Source organism: Peromyscus californicus, unplaced genomic scaffold (genome assembly GCF_007827085.1).
Source record: "Peromyscus californicus insignis strain IS unplaced genomic scaffold, ASM782708v3 Scaffold_8__1_contigs__length_139910024, whole genome shotgun sequence".
NCBI lineage: Eukaryota > Metazoa > Chordata > Mammalia > Rodentia > Cricetidae > Peromyscus > Peromyscus californicus.
In genome coordinates, this window is record NW_026294606.1 from 71112301 (window position 1) to 71129576 (window position 17276).

The 17276-nt window shown below is 40.6% G+C and overlaps 1 protein-coding gene across 14 annotated transcripts in view; it reads left to right on the forward strand.

Moving 5' to 3' along the window:
* Positions 1-17276, forward strand: part of Mllt10 (MLLT10 histone lysine methyltransferase DOT1L cofactor) — a 181121-nt gene that overhangs the window by 28836 nt on the left and 135009 nt on the right. For 11 of the 14 annotated variants that reach the window (XM_052729359.1, XM_052729358.1, XM_052729361.1 and 8 more), the window contains one exon: positions 15111-15165. In XM_052729359.1, the coding sequence (XP_052585319.1) occupies positions 15111-15165 (55 nt within the window). Of the gene's footprint in view, positions 1-3828; positions 3914-4253; positions 4434-15110; positions 15166-17276 lie in introns of those variants that run through there. The other 3 variants (XM_052729365.1, XM_052729366.1, XM_052729368.1) reach the window with 3 other exon arrangements.

Genomic DNA, 17276 nt, shown 5'->3' on the forward strand with positions numbered 1-17276 from the left:
ATTCTTTCACAAGTTCCCCTAAGCCTTAGGTACTGAAGTGTTTGTAGATGTACCATTGCAGGTCTGCTCCACAACTATGTATTTTGATTGATAGTTGTTTTATGTAATGGTCTCTGTCTGTTGGAAATCTCTCTCTCTCTCTTTTTTTTTTTTTAAAAAAAAGATTCATTTATTCTTGGAGGCTGGAGAGATGGCTCAGCCATTAATTAGGACCTGGGCTTACTTTCCAGCATCCACATGGCAGCTCAAAACTAACTCCAGCTCCATGGGCTCCAATACCCTCACACAGACATACATGTAAACAAAACACCAATACACATAAAATAAAAATTAAAAATAAGTTTTATTTATTATGTGTATGAGTGTTTTGACTACTTGTGTGTGTATGTGTACTGCACATGTGCAGTGTCCATGGGCTACAAGAGGGCACTGGATCCCTGGAACTGGAGTTGCAGATGGTTGCGACCTGGTATGTGGGGTGCTGGAAACAGGAATGGGTCCTCTGCAAGAGTTCGCAGCACTGTTTTAGCTGCTGAGCCATCTCTCTCCAGCTCTGGTTTTTGTTTTGTGTTTTAATCTAGATTCTATGTATAGATAAATTTAGTCTAATACGTAGTATTTTCTTAATGGATTATCCTTTTGGTGTTAAATTTAATAGCTTTATAGCTTTTTATGTAAGGCTAGACCCTAGCAATCCCCCCTCACCACCCCTCCCTTTTTTTTTTTAAGAAATGGTGGTTTACATTTAAATCTGTGATCCATTTTATGTTAATTTTTTTCTTTTTTGAGACAGGGTTTCTCTGTGTAGTCATGGTTGTCCAGGAATTCTGTAGACCTCCTGTGTGATGGGAATTAAAGACATGTGCCACTTTGCTGGCTATTTTAAGTTAAATTTTAAGCCCATGGGTGTCTTGCTCATTTGAAACATCTCTTACCTTTTTTCTGCCTGTGCCCTCTTCACCTTTAGAGCTCAAACCATAGCCTTGTGATCTTGGCAAATATCCTAACACTGAACTATCCCCAGCTCCAGCCCTTGGCTTCTTAGCCTCTACCTACTACGTGCTAGGATGAACACCACGCTGAGCTTGTTTTTTTCCTTTCATTTTGAGACAGTCTTGAAATGTAGCCCTGGCTGTTCTGGAAGGAACTCTTTGTGTAGATCAGTCCTGCCTCTGCCTCCTAGAGTTCTGGGATTAAAGGTGTGTTCCACAATGCCTAGTCAAGCTGAAACCTTTAAAATACATATATCAAATGCTGTACAGTTCCCATTCAACTATGGTGTAAGTCCTTTGAAAGTAGTGCCTATGTCCTCATTTGAGTTTTAGTTTTAATTTTGTGACAATATGAATTTTTCTTTACATGAAGGAATTTTTTGTTTCTGATCTTGTATGATTTATCAGTTTTAATTTTCCTTTTTTGTTGTTGTTGTTGTTGTTTTTTTTTTTTTTTTTTTGGTTTTTCGAGACAGGGTTTCTCTGTGTAGCTTTGCGCCTTTCCTGGAACTCACTTGGTAGCCCAGGCTGGCCTCGAACTCACAGAGATCCGCTTGCTCTGCTCCGAGTGCTGGGATTAAAGGCGTGCGCCACCACTGCCCGGCTTTGTTGTTGTTTTTTTGAGACAGGGTTTCTCTGTATAATTCTGGCTGTCCTGGAATTTGATCTGTAGACAGGAACTTGATCTGGCTTTGGGGAGATAAGCCTGCCTCTGCTTCCTTAGTCCTGGGATTAAAAGCATGTGCTACCCCACTTGTTTGTTTTAGCTTTCTGGATTCTGGTAGTTGATATTTATTAGGGGTGCCTTTTTATGTATAATTATAATTTTTTTAGTTTTAATTATGTGTATATATGTGTGGTTTGTGTATTTGCCATGTGTATGCAGGATGGCGTATAGGACATTAGATTCCCTGGAGCTAGAGTTCAGATGCCTGAACTCTGCTGTTTGGGTGCTAGGACTGGAGTCCGGGTCGCTAGAAGAGAACAATCTCTCCAGCTCCTCTCTCTAGTTGTTTAACAAAGCTCTTGCCATGGAGGCCTAGCTCACCTGGAACCTGCCACCTAAAAACTTGCAGTGGCTGTCCTGGTTCTGCCTACCAGGCATTAGGATTACAGGTGTGAGCTAACATGCTTGGGGTATACTTGAGGTCCCCTACCCCCACCCCCAGACAGGATCTATGTCCACATTTTTAACCAGATAAAAAGAGTTACTATTAGGTTCTCTTTATGTTTTCTGTACTATCTCCTTTGGGACTCTGACTATCAATACATTTGGTTTTTTTGACTTGTTAAGCTAACTGAAGTCACCTTTCGGAGTTCTTTCCCCTTGTTTCACTCAGGTTATTGAAAGTTACTTGAGGGTCTGGGGAGATGGCTCAGCAGTGAAGTGCTTGTTACATAAGCATGAGGATCTGGTTTGGATTCCAGCACTCACATAAGAAGCCAGGAAGGGTGGTTCCAACACAGAAAGGCAGAGTTAGGGGAATCTTTGTGATTTTTCTATCAAGTCAGTCTAGCCAGTTGGTAAGCTCCAGGCTCAGTGAGAGACTCTGTCTAGAAAAATAAGGTGGAAGGTCATAGAGCAAAACATCTGATGTCAGCCTCTGCGTTATATGCTCACATGCATAGGTGTGTCCACCCTGTGCTCCACACTTTGCAAAGACATGCATATATCACACCTGTACAATAAACAAACATTACTTGGTTTTATGTGCTGTGAACTAGTTTTTCCTGTTAAACCTTGTGATTTTTATGATTATAATTCAAATTTTAATTTTATTTTTTGAATCAAGTTTCAGGTAGTCTAAGCTCGGATCCTCCTGCCTTTTCCTTTCAAGTGCTGGGATATAGGAGCTTAGTAATATGGCTCAAATTTTAAATTTTTCTTCTTTCTGCCCCAGCCCCCCCCCCCCCCCCCCCCCCCCCCCCCCCCCGACAAAATTTCTTGCTAACAGTTCTGGCTGTCCTGGAACTCTATAGACCAGGCTGGTCTTGAACTCACAGAGATCTGCCTGCCTCTGCCTCTTGAGTGCTGGGATTAAAGGAGTGTGCCACCACTGCCTACCAAATTTTTAAGTGTTTTGTTATTACTTGCTTGCTTCCTCTAGCTTTCTGCTTATTTAACCATTATAACTGTTTTAAAGGACTTGTCTAATAGTTATCTGCATTTCATTACTGGTTTGATTAATTCTTATTTCATTACAGGGTAGAATTTCCTGCTTTTGTATTAGTCTTATAAATTTTTCCCTGTGTGCTTGCTTGTGTGTGTGTGTGTGTGTGTGTGTGTGTGTGTGTGTGTGTGTGTGTGTGTATGTGTGTATGTGTGTATGTATGTATGTATTGTATGTGTGTGTGTGTGTGTGTGTGTGTGTGTGTGTGTGTGTGTGTGGTGTGTGTTTGCTCTGTTTAAGAGTGTGAGGATGTACATGCATGGTGAGTGTGTGGAGGTAAGGGGGCAACAACTTCCAATGTTTGGGGGTCAGTTCTGTTCTCCTCCCATGGGTTCCAGGTGTTAAACTCAAGTTATCAGGATTGCCCTGCAAACACTTACCACAAGCCATCTTTCCAGCCCTCTCCTGTTTTTCTTATCCTCTGATGTGAGTTCTGGCTTTTGGGAGAATGTATTAGTTATTAGTCACTTTGTGTAATGCTGGACCTTGTTCCCTCTGATTCTTCCTGGCTTTGGATAGGCCCTTACATGTAAGTGCTGATTTGGTATTCAACTAAAAGTTCTAGAATGAGCCTTTGTAGATTCTTCATTTCTCTCTCTCTCTCCAGCTGTCTACTCATTGCTGGTCTCCTTTGTGAACTCTAGCCACCTTGGCTTCCTTGGACTCCAGCTCCATTTCCTCAACTTGGGGAGACCACAGGCCCTGTCTGGGTACCTCCCTGTTCCTCGGCCTGAAAACTCTCCCAAGGCAGTAAGCTGGGCACTCTGTGGCTCGTGTCATTTGTTCTTGTCTCCTAGGTATCATTGTCTTGTTTCTTGTCTAGTATCTTCAGTGCTATTGTTTTACTCATTTGTTAGGTTTTTATTATTTCATATAAGAAAGCTGAGTTGAGTTCCTATTGTTCACTGCATCTTGATGGAAGTCATGTCATTGTGATAGTTGGGGTGTCATTGTGAGCAGTGTTGATAGTGAGCATGTCGTGGTTTGTGTGTTGACCTGAGTTCTCAGTCTGCTCAGAGCTTTAGCTTCTTTAATTTCTCTCTCTAGTTTAATTTTGCATAAGGTGTTTATGTGTTGGAGATACCAGTCTTTGTTAGAGAAATGTTTTATATATACTTCTTCAATCTATATAATTCACCTATTTATTTTCTTAATTGTACCCGTAAGCAGAAATATTTAAATCTGATGAAGTCTAATTTGTCAGTGTTTTCTTTTATAGTTGTTGCTTACTGTGAGCTAAGACACTTTGCCTAACCCTGAAGTCATGAAGGTAATTTCCTTTAAATTTTGTATTTTTGCTAATTTATATTTAGGTCTGTGACACCATTTCACATTATTTTTTGTAGGTTTCAGTTTTTATATATGGCTGTGCAGTTACTTTTGTAGGAAACCTGTCTTCACTGCATTGCTGTTGTAGAGCATGCTGTAATGGTAAAGTGAGGCCCTCTTGGAGAACTTCACCTTCTTCAATTAGTCTGTTCATCTAGCCTCATTTTTATCACATGTTCCAATTTTTTTTTTTTTTTTTCTTCTTCGAGGCAGGGTTTCTCTGTGTAGTTTTGGTGCCTGTCCTGAATTTCGCTCTGTAGACCAGGCTGGCCTCGAACTCACAGAGATCTGCCTGGATCTGCCTCCTGAGTGCTGGGATTAAAGGCGTGTGCCACCACTGCCCAGCTGTTCCAAATATTTGTAATTTATTATAATTCTTTTTTTTTTCTCCCCATAATAGGGTTTCTTTGTGTAACCCTGACTACTCTAGACCAGGCTGACCTTGAACTTACAGAGATCTGCCTGCCTCTACCTCCCAAGCGCTGGGGTTAAAGACATTTGCTACCACTGCCCAGCGTTTTATTATAAATCCTTGAAGTTAAAATTGCAAGTCTTTTAATCTTCCTTTTTCTCTTCAAGAGTGCACAGTCTGAATTCATATTCTGTATTTCCTCCAAAACATCAATGAGATGATGACATTTGCTTTGAATGTATAGATAAGTGTTAGAATTGACATGTGAAGTTTTGAACCCTGGTATCTATATTAGTATGTATGTATGTTATGTATATATGTATGTATGTATCTTGGACATGTCCACCTGGAATTAACAGTTGTGCAGCATCATAAGTCACCCCATTTTTTATTTTTCCTTTTTTAAAAGACAAGGTATCACTATGTAGCCTTGGATGACCTCAAATTTACCAGTAGACCAGTCTGTCCTTGAGCTCATAAGAGATCTCCTTGCCTTGGCTTCTGGCTCAGCCCTATTTTTCTTTTGCTTTTCTATTTGTGGGAGTCTCTTTTGTTTCCCCTTTGTAGGTCTTGGGGATCAGACTCAGGTCATTAGGTTTGTCAGCAAGCACCTTTATCTGCTGAGTCATTTCACCAGCCTTGGCCTATTTTTAAAAATCTATTTATGTGGCATTTATTTATTTATTTATTTATTTATTTATTTATTTATTTATCTATCTATCTATCTATCTATTTATTTTTTGTTTTGTTTTGTGTTTTTGTTTTTTTGAGACAGGGTTTTTCTGTGTAATAGTCCTGGCTGTCCTGGATCTCACTCTGTAGACCAGGAGGCTGGTCTGGAACTCAAGAGATCCACCTGGCTCTGCCCTCCTGAGTGTTGGTATTAAAGGTATGCACCACCACCGCCTGGCTTGTTGTTTGAAATGTAACCCAAGCTGGCCTTGAACTGGTAGTCCTGAGTGTTAGGATTACTGGCTACATTTTTGCAATCCTTTTGAGTGTTGAGGTATGTTTATATGCCACTGTTGCCTGGCTAAAATGGCAATTTCTAATTATTCTGAGAATTGATTTTAATTTTGATTTTTGGAGACATAATCTTCCTTTGTATTCCTGGCTGGACCGCAACTCACTTACATAGAATAGCCTGGCCTCAAACTCTGGAGAGCTGTATGCCTCTGCCTCCTCCTGAGTGCTGGGGTTAAAGGCTTGTGGCACCAAGCCCAGCATGTTGTTGGCTTTTTATTAATGATGTTTATCATATTGTTTTCAAATACAGGTTTTATTATTTAAAGTGTATCAACAAATCAGGACATAAACTGTCAGTAAAAATATCTTTACTTTCACTAGTCACTAGAAGAAGGGAGCAGTGGACCATGCTACAGTGTCAACCTTCAGTGGTGCTGGGGTTGGTCATGTGGCAGAGGGGGAAAAGGGAGATCTGAAGGAATGAATGAGTTGGCATGTACTTGTTTCTGGGGTGCCTCAGGTTGGGGGATACAATGGCCTAGACTTCATTAGGCTAAGAAGGTTAAGGTTCAGGTATGGGTTCTTGGTTTGCACATGAAAGCTGTCACACTGTCTCAAGAATTTGTAGTTCTGGCAAGGACAGTCTCTGCAGAATAAGTAAGCATTAAAAATACAGCAGGTGCTGGTGCTTAGCATACGTAAAGCCTTGGATTTGACCTTGAGCACTGTGAAAACAAAACCTCAAAACAACATGAAAACATAGCTGGGTGTAAAGCAAGCACTTGGGAGGCTGAGACTGGAGGATTGTAATGAGTTATCGGAGAATTTGTATTGTAAATGGGTACTGAGTTTTCTTAAATGCTGTTTTTATATTGAGATGATATATTGTTGGATTCAGATCGTTAATATTAGATCTTTTTACATTTATGTACATCAAAATTTTTATAATATTTGTAGCTATTTGCTAGATATTGATTTTGTTTTTTTTTAATTGTTTGAATTTTTTTTTAAAGATTTATTTATTTATTATGTATACAGCATGTATGACTGTAGGCCAGAAGAGGGCACTACATCTCATTACAGATGGTTGTGAGCCACCATGTGGTTGCTGGGAATTGAAGTTGGGACCTCTGGAAGAGCAGTCAGTGCTCTTAACCTCTGAGCCATCTCTCCAGCCCAATTGTTTGAATTTTTGAGTGTCATGTAGCTCAGGCTGACCCAGATCCACTTTTCATTTTTTAAGATTTGTTTTACGCTGGGTAGCGGTGGCGCACGACTTTAATCCCAGCACTCGGGAGGCAGAGCCAGGCGGATCTCTGTGAGTTTGGGGCCAGCCTGGGCTACAGAGCGAGATCCAGGTCAGGCACCAAAACTACACAGAGAAACCCTGTCTCGAAAAACCAAAAAAAAAAAAAAAAAAAAAAAAAAAAGTTTTAATTTGTATGTGTATATTTATCTGCATGTATGTCTGTGTATCACTTGTGTGCTGGGTGTCTGCAGAGTTACAGATGGTTGTTAATCGCCAGGTGCAGGGAATTTAGCTCTGGTCCTCTAGAAGAACAGTGGTGCTATTAACTGCAGGGCCATCTCTTCACGTCCACCTCCCTTCCTCCCAATTAATAATGCTCCTGTTCTCCCAAGTTCTAGGATTACAGGGATTTATCACCAGCCCGGTTTTTGATTATTGGTGGGTTTTTTTTTTTTTTGTGGGAGGAGGTGGGGGTTTGAGACAGGGTTTTTCTGTGTAATACTGACTGTCCTGAAACTAGCTCTGTAGACCAGGCTGGCCTTGAACTCACAGAGATCCATCTGTCTCCTGGTGTTGGGCTTAAAGGCAGTTGCCACTGCCACCCAGCTGTTTATTATTAATTTTGAGACAAGATTTCACTGTGAAGTTCTAGCTGGCCGCCCTCTTGCTATATAGACCAAACTGGCCTTTAACCTCAGGTGATCTCCCTGTGTGTCTCCCAAGTGGTGTGATTATAGGTTTGTAACATCATGTTCTTAAAAAAAAAAAAAGGGCTTGAAGTTTCAGCTTTATTATTAACAAATGATTGATGGACTTTGCTTTTAGACTTCCCTGACCGATTTTTTTTTTCTGTTTCATTCATCCACTTTGTTATTATTTTTTCAACTTATAAAAAAAAGACCATTTATTTATTTGTTTCTTTGCTTATTTGTGTGTGTGTAAGTCAGAGAACAACTCTGGTAGTTGGTTCTCTCCATTGTGTAGGTTCTGAGGATCAAACTCTGGTAGGTTTGATGGCAAGCACTTTTACCCTCCTAGCCCTCTTGCTAGCCCTAGTCTGTTTGTTCAGCCTTTGTTCGTATAGGTGGGATCCTACATCATTAATTTTATATATTTCTACTGTAGTCAGTAAACATACTAAATGATTTAATTCCATTGTGTCTTGAGCAGGTGGGTGGTGAATACCTGTAATGCACTCTGAAGGCAGAGGCAGATAAATTGCTCTAAGTTTCAGGCCAGCTTGGTCTAGATAGTACGTTCTAGGCTAACCAGAGCTGCATAATGAGACCCTGTCTCAAAACAGTTTTAAAATTTATCTTACTTTATAGACTTATTTATAAGGTCTTTGATGAATGTATCATGTTTATTTAAAAGTACATGTTTTATATTTATACTATGGCTCAAATTATCTGTGTTTTTGTTGTGTGTATGTTTGTGTATGAATGGAGGCCAGAGATCAACATTCTGTGTGTTCCTCAGTACCTCTCCACCGTGCTTTATGAGATGGAGTTGCTCACTAAACTTTGTGTGAGCTAGCCAGCTTGGTTGGCTAGCACAGCCCAGAGATCCTTCTATCTCAGCCTTTTCAGTGCTGGGAATTACATACAGGTGTTAGCCATTATTTTTATGTAGTTTAGACTTACAAGTAACTTAAATTTATTTTAGAATTACTTTAATAATATACAATTAATATACTATACAGTTCAAACATTTGAAGTGTGTAATTTCTGAATTTTTGTGCATTATATATGTGTATGTGTGCTTGAGCTGCAGACTTCATGTTAAGATCTTATGAATTTTCCTAGCTGGGTGGTGGTGGCACATGCCTTTAATCCTAACACTCACACCTTTAATCCCACACCTAACTGGGCAGGTCTCTGTGAGTTTGAGGCCATCCTGGTCTATGGAGTGAGTTACAGGACAGCCAAGGCTACACAGAGAAACCATGTCTTGGTGGGGGTGGGGTGGGGAGATTTTCCTTGGTGGGTTTTTTTTTTGTTTTTTTGTTTTTTTGTTTTTTTTTTTGAGACAGTCTTACTCTATAGTTGGAATGTCCTGGAACTCACTATGTAGACCATACTGGTTTCGAATTCAGAGATCTGACTGCCTCTGCCTCTTGAGTGTTTGTATTAAAGGTGTGAGCCACCATACACATACATACACACCACACACACACACACACACACACACACACACACACACACACACACACACAGTGTCTCTAGTGTCTGCTAGTGATCCTCCAGGATCCCTTTCCCCAGGACTGGGATTCTAGGCTTGTGCTGCCATGCCCCAGCTTGTTTCACATGGATTCTGGGGGAGCTGAACTCAGATCCTCGTAAGTACAGCTGTCAAATTCATCTCCTAAACTCATTTTCTTTTAATTCCATTCACCCACCCACCCATCCATCCACCCAGTGTACATATTTGTGTGGGTATGCACATTTCCATAATGTGCTTGTGGAGGTCAGAAGACAATTTGCAGGAGTCAGTTTTCTCCATCTTTGTAGGAGTCAGTTCTCACAACAATGTGGGTCCCGTGGTTTGGTTGGTTCAGGTCATCAGATTTGATGACAAGTAATAGGTTTTCTGTAACCTCTCCACCCACTCAGTAAATCAGATCAAGCCAAACAGAAAAAGTATAACAACAGGTTTATTTGAGCAAATTAACTCCTGGGAGGGTTCTCCAGTCCCAGAGATCCAGGCCGGAGAAGCTGCATGCCAGAACTAAAGCAGGGAGATTATATAGCCTGTAGGCAAGGGGTGATGATGTGTCCACCACAAGCTGTGTTTGTGCCCGAGTATGGTCAAAAGCTGGAGTGCTTAGGCAGTGACTTGGGCTGCTGGTGGCTACAGGGGAGGAAGTTAAATGTGGAACTGGTCTTTTTGGCGCTTTTTCTTTGTTGGAGATTCTCTGAGAGGGAGGGGTTTGGAGAGAGAGAAAGGGAGGGAGGGTGGGATGTGGCTTTCCTGATCATGCAGGGGGCTAGCTGGAGGTTCCAACTGAACAACAGGATTTTTACTGCTGAGCTGTCTTGTTGGCCCAATTTGTTTATTGTTGTTGTCATTGTTATTTGTGTGTTTGTAAATGTGTGTTGCACACATGTTGTGGTGCTGCCATAGCAAGCATGTGGAAGCCAGAGGATACATTTGTGGAGTTTTGTGTTTTCATATTTACACAGTTTCTAGAGAGAGAACTCAGCTCTCCAGGTTTGCTGAGTCATCTTGCCAGCCTTTCCTCCTTATGTTTACAAAGTATGTTTTCTGATGATGAATTCTGTTTGCTATTTTAATGTTAGTTATTTGTTTCTGAGACAAAATACTTGACAGAAAGCTGGGCAGTGGTGGTGCACACCTTTAATCCCAGCACTCGGGAGGCAGAGGCAGGTGAATCTCAGTGAATTTGAGGCTAGCCTGCTCTACAGAGTAAGTTCCAGGACAGTCAGGGTTGTAACACTGTCTTGAAAAACCAAAGTGGGGAAAAAAAATCTGACAGAAAGAAGGAAGGGCCCAGAATGTTGACTACCTCACATACATAATCCATTTCACCTAGGCCTCCAGTAACCCAGTTTAGGGTGACTCTCCTGCTTGAGAACCCTCACCTCACAGATACTCCCATCGCTGTGCTAGAGTCTTCCGGGTGGTTGGCCGCCACAGTTCTGCCCATATCAATTGCATATATAAAGATAGAGTTCTGTGTTGACAGTGAATGCTTTTTCTTCCAGTGTTTGATCACATTTATATTTTGGGTCTCTCTCCTTTCTGTTTTTTTTGTTTTGTTTTGTTTTGTTTTTGATTTTTGGAGACAGGGTTTCTCTACGTAGCCTTGGCTGTCCTGGAACTCACACTGTAGACCAGGCTGGCTTCGAACTCACAGAGATCCACCTGCCTCTGCCTCCCGAGTGCTGGGATTAAAGGTGTGTGCTGCGCTGCAACCACCACCACCACCACCACCACCACCACCACCTGGCTCTGTTTTACTGTTTTTTTTGAGACAGAGTTTTTTGTGTAGCCCTTGCTGGCCTAGAGTGTGCTTTGTAGAATAGGCTGGCCTTGAACTTGTAGCAGTCCTTTTGTCTCTGCCTTTCCAATGTTATGATTAGAGATCTGCATCACTGGGTCTTCCAGTTGAGCCTCCTGTTTTGTTCCTGAGTTCTCTGAGCATTCCTTTTTTTTTTTTTTTTTTTTAATATATTATAGTTCTCTCTCTCTTCCTCCTTTTGCTATTCTGCAATGCTGGTTTTTACAATGTTGAACAATTAAACTCAGTTTTCCACAACTGAGTTACATCTCTAGCTTTGTTTTAATTTTGAGGCAGGATCTCTATATAGCAGAGGCTGGCCTTTAAATCACTGTAACCCTGGCTGGCCTTAACTTGGCTCAGTCCTCCTGACTCTTGTGTTCTCTGTGCTACCAGGCCAGGCTTTATTGTTTGTTTGTTTGTTTGTTTTTTTCTTTCCCAGAGCCTTGTAAAAGCTAGGTATTCTTTCTACCATTAAGCTACATCTATAGACCCATTCAGTTATTTATAGCTTTTCTTTTGTTGATGTTTCTCATTTCATTTATTATAGGTACATTTTCATTCTATTTCATATGTATTTTATTTATTTAATTTAGAGTCTCACTATATATATCCCTGGCTGGCCTAGAACTTGACATGTAGACCCAGGTCGGCCTCAGATGCACAGAGATTTTGAGATCTGCCTGTTTCATATATATTTTAAAACTCTCTGCTCTCTCCAAAGTGCAAGTAATCTTGGAGTTATTTGTTGACTTCCTTTTGTTTTAACAATGACTAACCTTTTTTTCTGGTTCTTTACAGGTCAAGTAATGTAGATCATCTCACAAACATATTATTTGTTGAAAAGGCCATGTTCTATTATATTCCTTTGAAGGGACTGATATTTTTAGTTCAGTAGAGTCTTTATCTAGTCATTACTTAGCACCTCATAAACCAAGTATGGTGGAGCATGCCTAGAATTCTAGCACTAGAAGATAGAGACAGATCAGAATTTTAAGATATCCCACATAGGAATTTGTACAAGACTCTGTCTTAAAAAATAAAAGAAATTGATATATTACTATCTTTGTGTGTGTGTGTTTGTGTGTAGAAGTTTAGGCATATACATGCCATGATGCATGTGTGGAGGTTGAGGACAACCTTGAATGTGATGTGGGTCCTCAGTATTCATCCTGTTGCTTGTTTCAGACTGTGCCAGGCCAGTGAGCGGTTTTCCTTCTCTCCCATCCAGCTGTAGAGCACTGAAGGTCCCCCACACTCTCTGCTTTGCTCATCTCACTTGTTCGGCTTTACCCATTGAGCTGTCTCACCAACCCTGAAATTGAAAACTTTAAAATTAGAGTTGGTTGATTGGTTGCATTTAAACCCATTTTGTGTGTATTTCGAATACCTATTTAAATTTCATTTTGCTTTTATGTCTGTCTCTCTTTTTTCCCTTAGCTGGGCTAGTGGCTTGCCCTGTGTATGTGTGGTGTAAGATCAACAAGAGATTGGGTTGATTTTATAACTATGAAAGTAGCTTCTCTCTCCTCAGTTTGCCCTGTTTGGGATTCAGGGATCTTACTTTACGGACACCAAAGTTGTTCTGAACCCTCTGTTGTGGTTCTTAGGTATTATAACTACAGAAGCCTCTGAAGGTTAACTATGTCTTCTCGTCAGAGTAATGCTTTAAAACAATGGTGTACTCTCATTCTTTCCAAGTTTTCATTTAGTATGCATTCTAGATGCTTGCTCATTTTTTTCCTTTGGTTTATCGAGATAGGGTTTCTCTGTGTGGTCCTGGCTGTCCTGGAACTCACTCTATAGACCAGGCTGGCTTCGAAACAGAGATCTATCTGCCTGCCTCTGCCTCCCGAGTGCTGGTGTTAAAGGCGAGCACCGCAGCCACCACTACCCAGCTTTAGATTCTTTCTTACTGTCATCCATTTTATTCAGGTAGCAGCTACTTGTATTCTCCAGAATTTACAGTTACCAGTATTACAGATTTGTCCTCTCACAGGCTTACCACTTTCAGAAGTCATTTATTGTAGATTTTTAAAATGTATGATACAGTTGATTGTAATCTTCTTTTTAATTTTTCTTGTTAAATTTTTGAGACAGGTCTTTATGTAACCTAGGCGGGCTTCAGATTTACTATGTAGCTAAGGATAATCTTGAATTCCTCTTGCCTCCTTAAGTGCTGGTATTATAGTTTAGGTCCACCATACCTGGCCCAGTGCTGTCAGTGACCATTAAAGAAACTTTTCCTCTTCAGCCTAGATAGGGTCTCACTATGTAGTTAGTAATGGCTTGCCTGGAACTCGCTATGTTGACTGGGCTGGCCTTGAACTCAAGAAATCAGCCAGGTGGTGGTGGTTCATGCCATTAGCCTTTAATCCCAGCAGGGTGTTGGTGGTTCACACCTTTAATCCCAGCACTCCTGAGGCAGAGGAGAGGCAGAGGCAGGCAGATCTGTGAGTTCGAGGCCAGCCTGGTCTACAGCGCGAGTTCACTCCCCACCTCCACAAAAAGAAAGAAATCAGTTTGCCTCTGTCTCCCAAGTGTGCATCACTGTGCTTGGCAAGCTGGTTCTTTTTTTTTTAAATGTATTTTAGGATTTATTTTTATTTATGTGTATGCTATTTGGGTGTGAGTATGCATGTTTGTGCCAGAAGAGGCCAGAAGAGCATGTCAAATCCCCTAGAATGGAAGTTAGAGACATTAGTGAGCCACGTGATGTGGATGCTAGGAACCTGACTTGGATTCTGTGGAAGAGCAGCCAGTGCTCTGCACTGCTGAACCATCATCTCTCCAGCCCTCAAGCTGGTTCTTGCCTATATTAGAAACCAAAGTGATTTAGGTAAATGTTACAACCTTGTTTCTGACCTATGTTGAAAGTTGTTTTTTTGTTTTTAAATGTTTTTTCACTGTAGCTCATACTAGCCTTGATGGTAGTCCTGCTTCAGCCTCCTGAGTACTGGGGTTATCTGGTATGTTCTCCATGCCAGAGTTTTCTTTTTTGTTTTCCCCAAGGAGATCTTGGCATGTTTTCTGGGGTGGCCTCAAACTCCTAGACTTACCTTCCCAAGTGTTGTTGCACTCTCAGTATCTGCTGCCTCATCCAACTTTGTTTTTACTAATATAAAATTCAGAATTTTGCTTGCTTGTTTTGAGAAACTATCTCATGTAGTCTAGGCTGGAATTCTGTGTAGCCCATGATGACTTCAATTCATGGCAGTACTGCTGCCTAGATTTCCCAAGTATTGGGATGACAGGCAAGGGCCACTATGTTTGACCTCAATATAAAACTGAAAAAGTTAAAAAAAAAGGGGGGGTGTCCCAGGATCCCCCCCCCCCTTATTTTTTTAAGACAGGGTTTCTTTCTGCATCAGTCCTGGTTGTCCTGGAATTCGCTTTGTAGACCAGGCTGGCCTCGAACTCACTGGAGATTGCCTGTCTCTGCCTCCCAGGTGCTGAGATTAAAGGCGTGTGCTGCCACCACCAATCAGCTATGGGGCAGGATTTTTAAAGTATAATTCTAAAGAAGTTGTTAATCTAGTATTATAAGGAAAATTATGGTTATTTTGAGGAATGGAGAGATGCCTTAGCAGTTCTTAAGCATTTACTCCTTTTGCAGAGGACCTGGGTTAGTTTTCCAGCAACCACATGATAGGTCACAATCATCCATACATAGTTCCAGTACCAGGGGATCTGGTACCCTCTTTTGGACTCCATGGATACCTGCATACCTATGACATGCATGCAGAGCACTCAAATATTTAACATAAAAATGAAACTTCAGAAAACAAGGTGTTTGCAGTGAATAGTTATTTTGTGAGAAGTGTTCTGGAATTTTCTTGGTGGCAATGAATAGAAATGCTACTCTGTTTTTGTTAGTTTTGAAGTTATAGGAAAGATACGGTTTTGGTGATCTGAAAAAAAAAACTTCATTGCCTTTTCCTTTTTTTTATTTTTAATTTTCTCTAAATAGAGATGTGAGCTGTGTCCCCATAAAGATGGAGCTTTAAAAAGAACAGATAATGGGGGTAAGTACAGTCTTTCAAAAAATATTGAAAATTGATATGGTATGGTACTTAAAAGAATTTGATAGTTCATATTACTTTATCAAACTAAATATTGTTATTAAAATATTAATAATGATGTAATTAATTGGAGACAAGGTCTCATTGTGTGATCTAGGTTAACCTGAATACCCCATCCTCTTGCTTTATTATTCTATGCTCTGGCATTGTAGACGGGCAGTTATGTGTGGTTGAACTCATTTTCTGTATTCCTACAGTTTGTCTTCATTGTGTATTGGCTGTTTATGCAGAACGATCTGCATTCTTCTACTTGAAACCTTAATTTATTTTATCTTTTGAAACAAGGTCTTACTATGTATTCCTGGCTGGCCTGGAACTCAATATGTAGACCAGGCTGGCTCCGAACTCACTGTGATCTGCCCGCCTCTGCCTCCTGAGTGCTGCAATTGAAGGTATGTGCCACCATACATGGCTTGGTTTTTGTTGTTGCTTTTAAAATGGCCTCACTACTGTGTTTCTCCCAGGTTCTGGGGTTACAGGACTAATCACACCTGGCCAAGTATTCTCCCTAATGTATCACTCCTAAGTGTGAGGTAACAACGACATCTGGCAAGGAGTTATTTTGTAAGGATTCTGAGCATTTCCTCTTCTGAAAATTCAGAATCTGAAATACTATTAAAATCCAACACCTTTTGAATATCTGTTTCAGATTTTGGATTTTTTTTCTGTAAATATTCAGAAAGCTAAATCTTCCCTATCTTCCAGTTTCAAGCATTTTGGATGAGGATTACCCTGTATTTATTTTGCATCTCTTCTTTGAGTCATCTTCCCTGAGAAATTTGTCTGGGTTTTCTTTTCCCTTTCTTCTGTTTTCTCTGTCCTTTCTTCATTTCCGTGTGTATAGGTCAGTGCTTGGCACTTTCTGTGTAGCCCAGCCTGGCCTCGATGTGTGACAGTTCTTCTGCCTCTGCCTCATGAGTTCTAGGATTACAGGAATGTTCTACATGCCTGGATTAAAGTACTTACTTACTCCTTTATGTATCAGTACCATTCTTAACTATATAGGAGGCTCTGTCTTTTGTCAGAGATCAGGCCTCAATTTCAGTTTCCTGAGACTGAGCAAGCAGTTTCTGAGGAAGCAAACAAAGGACAGTCAATCTTCAATACCCCTGACAGCAGGGAAGAAGGAGATAGCACATACCAGCCCCGCAATCAATAGCTTAAGGTATTAACCAAATAAGGACAAAGCCTGGGACTTGTCCAGGCCTTTCCCAGTTGGAAAAGCTGTAACCTTAACCAGCCCCTGACTAGCCAGCCTAGCCAATTGGAATGTACTAATATGATTGCCACTTGCTTAAGCCAATCGTATCTGAGATGACCTAACTGCCCTAGGAACTCCCATTAGCTGTGCTTTAAAGGAGCCTGTGAGCTCCTCTCTCGGTGCCATTTTGGCTATGTATAGGATGGAGGCCCCAGCATGCTGGAATAGTAAATGCTCTTGTTGATGGCATACGTGGATGGCGGTTTTTTGTGGGGCTTGTTAAACTATGAAAATTAAGTGACTGATATAGAAGTATAAAGAAAGATAGTTTTTCTTTTTCTTTTTTTCCTGTTGAGATGGTCATATAATAGTTCTCCCTTATTTTGATAAGGTTTATTTAACTGGTTTATTTTTGAAAGTAAAATCAGCCTATTTTCCTAAAATAATATGAGATTCATTTGGGTAATATTTTGTTAAAGATAATGGCTTCTGGGGAGTTAAAAAAAAAAGAAGTTGGTATCTTTTTATAAGGGGCTTACGCAGTGAGCTCCCTTTTTACAGTATTTTTCAAGTTTTTTTTTTTTTTTTTTTTTTTGGTTTTTCGAGACAGGGTTTCTCTGTGTAGCTTTGTGCCTTTTCCTGGAACTCACTTGGTAGCCCAGGCTGGCCTCGAACTCACAGAGATCCGCCTGGCTCTGCCTCCCGAGTGCTGGGATTAAAGGCGTGCGCCACCACCGCCCGGCTTTATTTTTCAAGTTTTATCAGTAATATTATGATGGTTATATAACACATTGGGAAACACTCTCTTTCTGGAGGTATTTTTGTAAAATTGGAACTTTATAATCTGTAAGTA